The sequence below is a fragment of the Zerene cesonia genome, chromosome 11, assembly GCF_012273895.1.
Source record: "Zerene cesonia ecotype Mississippi chromosome 11, Zerene_cesonia_1.1, whole genome shotgun sequence".
In the NCBI taxonomy this organism is placed as follows: domain Eukaryota; kingdom Metazoa; phylum Arthropoda; class Insecta; order Lepidoptera; family Pieridae; genus Zerene; species Zerene cesonia.
Genome location: NC_052112.1, coordinates 2,796,264 through 2,802,623, shown reverse-complemented (window position 1 = coordinate 2,802,623; position 6,360 = coordinate 2,796,264). Strand labels below are relative to the sequence as shown.

General features: G+C 30.5%; 1 protein-coding gene across 1 annotated transcript in view; it reads left to right on the top strand.

Moving 5' to 3' along the window:
* The first annotated feature begins 749 nt into the window (after positions 1-749).
* LOC119829968 (protein obstructor-E) overlaps positions 750-6,360 on the top strand; it is a 13,342-nt gene continuing 7,731 nt past the window's right edge. The window contains exon 1 of the mRNA XM_038352736.1: positions 750-905. Coding sequence (XP_038208664.1) covers positions 773-905 — 133 coding nt within the window. The 5' untranslated portion in view covers positions 750-772. The remainder of the gene's footprint in view (positions 906-6,360) is intronic.

Here is a 6,360-nt window from a genome sequence, read left to right as displayed (position 1 = left end):
TACAAGTATTTTTACTATGTAGGCTAGTAATATTTCGATATTTTTAAAATCTGTTTCTGATAGAATTAAAGTGTTATACATATATCAGTTTCGTTTAAATTTCATCTAGTACTGACCAGATGCAGTCGTGTCTTTATTGTCACACATAACACGCTGCGAGGTTGCGCCCGTTTTCGTAATAGGTGACTCGAATGTGACATATGACATGGTTATAGACCGGACCTCATCGTTAAAATAAGTTGTCAAAAAAAAGCCTAAAGTAAGAAATTTTGAAAGAATAGAAGGATCACGGGTGGCCGAGAGGCTAGGCGTTGCTACGGTTAGGCAAGAAACGCAGGTTCGAATCCTGCCTCGTGATCAAATTTTTTCTATTCTTTCAAAATTTCTCATTTATAAAGCATTTCAATGCTATAAAACTAAAAATTAAATTTAAGCCTAAAGTATATCTATTTTAAAGAGTAACTGAAACGAATTATTAGCATACTTTTGTAAAATTAGAAACGGAGGCTTTGTACCACAAAATTCTTAGATAACACTAGTATGAATAACATGGGTATGATTAATTAATGGCATATAATACTTATGCCGAATATAGCCCAGACTAGTTCATTTATAAATTACCCTTACGCACAAACATCAAAACTACAAAGCTGCAGCACTTTTTATAAACTAGGATCAATTTCTTTCCATTTTTTTTTTTGTTAAAAACATACTTCACATGATCTTGTCTGTCTGAAGTCTTGTCCACAGTGATTGAAAGTCTGCACTATACATGAGCTGGAGGGTGGTAGCGGTGGCCGCTGGGCGCCGCGCGCAGTGCTGCCGGGCTGAGGTAACGTGCGGACGTCAATTATACAACATGAGGATTTGTGCACAGTTCGCGTTTTTCACTTGCATCGCGTATGGTAAGTGTTTATATTAGATATGTTTTCATTTACCCATTTAAAGCACGTTATAATCATTATTATGGAATCCCACAAAAACAGAAAAATGAATATCCAATTTCAAATTGAATTTAGAACGTTTTAACCGCCATTTTCATAAAACCAGAATATCATTTGGCTCAAGCAATTTGTATTGTTGTATATATGTATTACATATATAAATATATGAAAGATAAATATAATTGTCGAGTTAAATACGTAAATGTTAAAAACGTTACAAGTAATGCGTTCACTTTAACTCTGATAATATTCCAGATACGTATGTTTTCTTATTATCACATAACGTAAACCTTTCTTACTGCATAAAGTACTAAAATATCTAATACTGTAACAAGATGGAGGAACATAATATGAATAATGTGGTACAATAAAAACAAAACAATGTTGACGAATATGGGACACCTAATGCATTTGAATATTAAGTGGATGCTTTTCAAAGGAACCACTACATCATTCTAGTAATATCAAAGTGTAATCAGTACAGGTATCTGCAGAAATATTTTTAAGTATTTACTTCACAAAATTTATTTATAAGACGTAAGCTTTGCGCGTTCATAATATATCACTGCTTGTACGAACTAGTTTTAATTTAATTAAAACCCACTTTAAAATGTCGGTGACCTTTAGAGTTTCGACAAATAAATTATTGAGATTGGAACAGGATATATTTAATCGTCAGGTGGAAAAAATAACAAATGACTTCATATTCGCTACGTATTTGATTACATTTTTGGTTCATAGTATACATTTCCTAAGCGCTTTTAAACTAATTTACAGACCAATTTAAAGAATTATCTGACGATATTCAGAACTCAAAATGCCTTTTTGTACACATGTTGTACTGTTGATACATAACATCTAGATCTGTGTGATAATATCATCGTATCAATAATCAATCATAAATAATCGAATTTCATACTAGAATACGTTTATATAGAATAACGTTTTTATTAATAAAAATCTTTTAATTACGAATCTCAATTCTGAGACGCAGTAGATACATGGTAATTGTATGATGCATCTTAATTGTATCAAACTAATTACCTCATAGTACATACACATAGATTGCTGATGACAGGTTATATTTTATTGTCTATGACGAGTCCTTTGCGTCTATGTATATTATAAATAATAATTATAACTGATTTAGGTTGCTTTTAATAGATTATAAATATTATAGTATGTCATTGAATCGCTAACAATAATAATGGTTACTTATTTATTAATTTATGATTTATTTTTCACATCCTTCGGAAATAATCAGCATCCACGGAACCATTATAATAGTTTGAATATAGTCATTTTTGTACTACTTTTGTTATCTTTTATAAATTAATAGTAGAAACACATAAAATAATAGAAATTAGAATTTTTTTCCTTTACTCAAATCCATAACCCACCACGCGAGTGACGAGTGAGTGAGCTTACGTTTATAGAATATGTACATATGTAGCCTATACCCTTCCTAAATAAATGGGCTATATAACACTGAAAGAATTTTTCAAATCGGACCAGTAGATCCTGAGATTAGTGCGTTCAAACAAACAAATAAACAAACAAACTCTTCAACTTTATAACATTAGTATAAATTAAGATGTACCTTTGTAATATATGTACATCTTTAATAGAATAATGGATTATTTTATATGTGGAAATGTTGTCGCATGTGTTAAATTGGAAATTATGACGTATGGGAAATTACGTATTCAAGACATAACAATCACAAGATTAAGTGATTGTTAATTTACCTTATTCGCATAAAAGTATAAATGAAACAGCTCCGTGAGGAATGAAGTGTTTTTATTATTGTGTTTTAAAGTCCGCACTAAATGACGTCTGACAAAAAAAATGCACAAAAATTTAAACTTATTTTTGTCTGTTTATCAGATTTGCTTGACTTTTTATTATCTATTAACAATTTTCTCTTACATAAAATTATCAATCGAAATTTTCTGCTTATACATTGCTCAATTGCTTTTCCAACTTCAAAAAAGGAGAAGGTTCTCAATTGAACTGTTTTTGTGTTTTTCTTAGACCTTTCAACTGGGTGCACCGATTGTGATGATTCTAATTCATTTGAAAGCTGGTGCTTTCTATTTCAATTAGGTTTAGTTTTGATAATTTGGAGGCGATTAAGATTTTTGTTTAAAATAATTATTATTTTATTTGTCAGTCTACGTGTTATAGACTGTTACAATTAACTCAAGTATTTATTACAAAGGAACTGGATATAACAACTTTAAAACAGTTGCTCAAGACCTAAATGATTAGAAAGGTCCTGGGGTATGTTTTGGTATACAGGTTTACAACTGCGCAATATTTAATACAGTATTGCGAATTCTGAGACTAAGGATATTTACGAAATTATTGATTGGAATTTGAGCTGGAAATTATAACAAGATTACCACGCAAATGAATATTAAATAAGGAACGGAAATGTCCTTTTTGCTGTTAAATACTTACTTACTTTTATTAACTAGCAATTCCACGCAACGTCGTCTATTCGCGACAGGAATATCTTTACCATTTTTGCAACTACATTAATGCTCGGCTACCAATCTTTCTCCACAAATGGACCAAATCTCTTAAAAGATAAAAATTTTGCCAATTTAAAGAAAGTTCTTGATATTTCCTAGTTCAGAAAGAGCCATACCTTATTAGTATTGATTTTTAAATATGTGTATTTAATTAAATAGCCCAACGTTTTGGAAGTTTAATTCGCTTTTATTATTAGTACATTAGCTGTTTCACAAATAAGTTGTTTAGCGCCAAAATCGCAAAACACGATATCCAAGATTTTTTGTGTACAAATTAATATTCTTATATCATAAGTGGTTCTGGTGAATTATAACTGGAACTAATTTGGTGGAGCGTTGCCCAACGGCCATTGGAAAGGAACCTTACGTTTGTTAAATTCAAGGCTTCTACGCTCGTGGTTGTTGGACATTTATGAAAACTTAAAATTCTATATCTATAGTGAGCAGGTGCTAGTAATAATAGCGGATAAAATGTTCCCTCGAAGTTACATACAATTTATAGTTTAAAACATGTATGTTTATACACGGCTACGTTGATTTTTATAGATTTATTTTCTCTTCTATTAACATACTGGTTAAAGAACGGCATTCACAATATAAAATGTTACTCATTAAAAACTAAAAAATGTTATTGTGTATTACGTTAAAACCAACAAAATTACTGTCATTTAACATAAATATTTCTAGTACTCGTTATATGCAAGTCATACTGGTATAATTATAATAATTAATAATTAACTAGCAATATAAATGAAATCGTTTTGTGCTAATTTACTTTGAAACTCGTATAAAATATTAATCATTTCGTGACAGTTTAACCTTTAGTACCGTAAGTATATAAATTGCCACATAACCGCTGGCACTTTCACTGCTTGGTGAATGATAAGTATTCATTCAATTAAAGGTTAATTATTCACAGTTTCAGAGTGAGACAATTCTTCAAATAAATAAAAACAAAATAAAATATCATTTACTACTTCACAAATTACGAAATATTCGATACACATATTAGATGTTATGTTCAATTCAAACTCGAGAAAGATAACGGCATTGTTGTTCGGCGATCGAATCCATGGAACCGAGCCATCGAATTTAAAAACATAATTATTGAGAGCAAATAAACAATCAATAAAAGATAAGAATAAATAGAATACTTACTATATTATACTATTTAAAAGATGTTCTCAAAAATTGTGAAAATGATATCTAATGTATAATATTATAAAGCTGAAGAGTTTATTTGTTTGTTTAAACGCACTAATCTCAGGAACTACCGGTCCGATTTGACAAATTATTTCAGCGTTAGGTAGCCCATTTATTGAGGAAGACTATAGGCTATGTACGTACCACGGACGAAGCCGGGGTGGTATAAGTTATATTCAGTAGAATTTCTAAAACGTTTTGTGATTACCCTCAAGCATTCACATTTACAGATATTTTGTCAACCCAATTTATTATGTACACTAACAGATTTTAGAGAAACTCACATCTCTGATTTGTTGAATTAAATGACAATAATCATAATCTGTAATTCAATTAGCATGAATAAATCATTAAACCTAACGCATTCGTAAACGAACCCAGGAAGTGTTGTATATAAAGAACGAAACAATCTTATTAATAGTGTGACGTTATCTCTGCGCACGCGCTATCCTCAATTATGATGATACCATCATTCATACAAGAGAGTTCAACGCGCGAGACTTAAGCGCGTCGTAATAGTTCTTTGCCTCTTCTGTATTTAATTATTACACTTTAGTATGATCGCTATGTACATTTTTTTTTATTATATGTTATGTTTAACAAATATTTAGATTTGAGTTCACACATCTCTGGATTTTTAGTTTATTAACTCTATAATAAAGTTTTAGTTTACTAATTATCTTATAACTAAATCAGTACACCCTTCTGATATTGTAATATTATCGTTTAGCTATCAAACAAATGAATTCTAGCTAAAGATAATCTAAAATTTGATTAATTCCCACGCAATACCGAAATACTAAAAGATGAATGTTACATAATCGACCACAGTCAGATATCGTGAACAGTGAACAGAGGAGATATTTGTAGCGCTATTGTGTGGCGAAAGTTGTCATGTTACGCGCGTTGTTATCATTCGTCGTAACGTTTGTGGACTATTGACAATACTTGTAAAATAAAACTGCGGTTCTGTCCGCAACCCTTACCGCTTACCCGCTTAAGTCCGTATAATTCCTACGTTATACGGACCAAAAGTTGCCTATATGTTATTCCAGTTGTCCAGCTGTCTACGTACCAAATTTCATTGCAATCAGTTGAGTAGTTTTTGCGTGAAAGAGCAACTAACACACACACATCCTTATAAACTTTCGCATTTATAAAATTAGTAGGATTATCAAGTATGTAATAACTAACCTACTTATGTGCTGCTGCTTTATGAGGATCTAATTGAAATTAATGTAGTTTCATTATTATTAGCCATGGGTTTGGCGCACTTGTTTTATCGGCAATGTGATAGGATAAATAGATTAATATATTTAATCTCATTGTCATTTCTATTATTTTATGGCAATTTTATCCAAAATTGAATTGTTCTTGTTTCTTTGTATGAAGAAATATTAACTATGTTATATAAAACTTCGGTAATTTGTTTCCTTAACATTGTATATTTAAAGAATTCGATGCGTTTCTGAAAGAAAACTGTAGGCGAATATTATAACCTTAAAAATAAGATATAAAAATGAATCAGTCAATAAAAAATAATTTTTCAAGAACCGTTTTGGAGTTTTGGACCGTTTCTGCTTTGTCTAAGGAATCTACCTAATATACCTAGTCTTGCCATAAATATTGTAATAAAGAAAAAAGAAAATTGTTAACTGCAAATAACATTTATTACT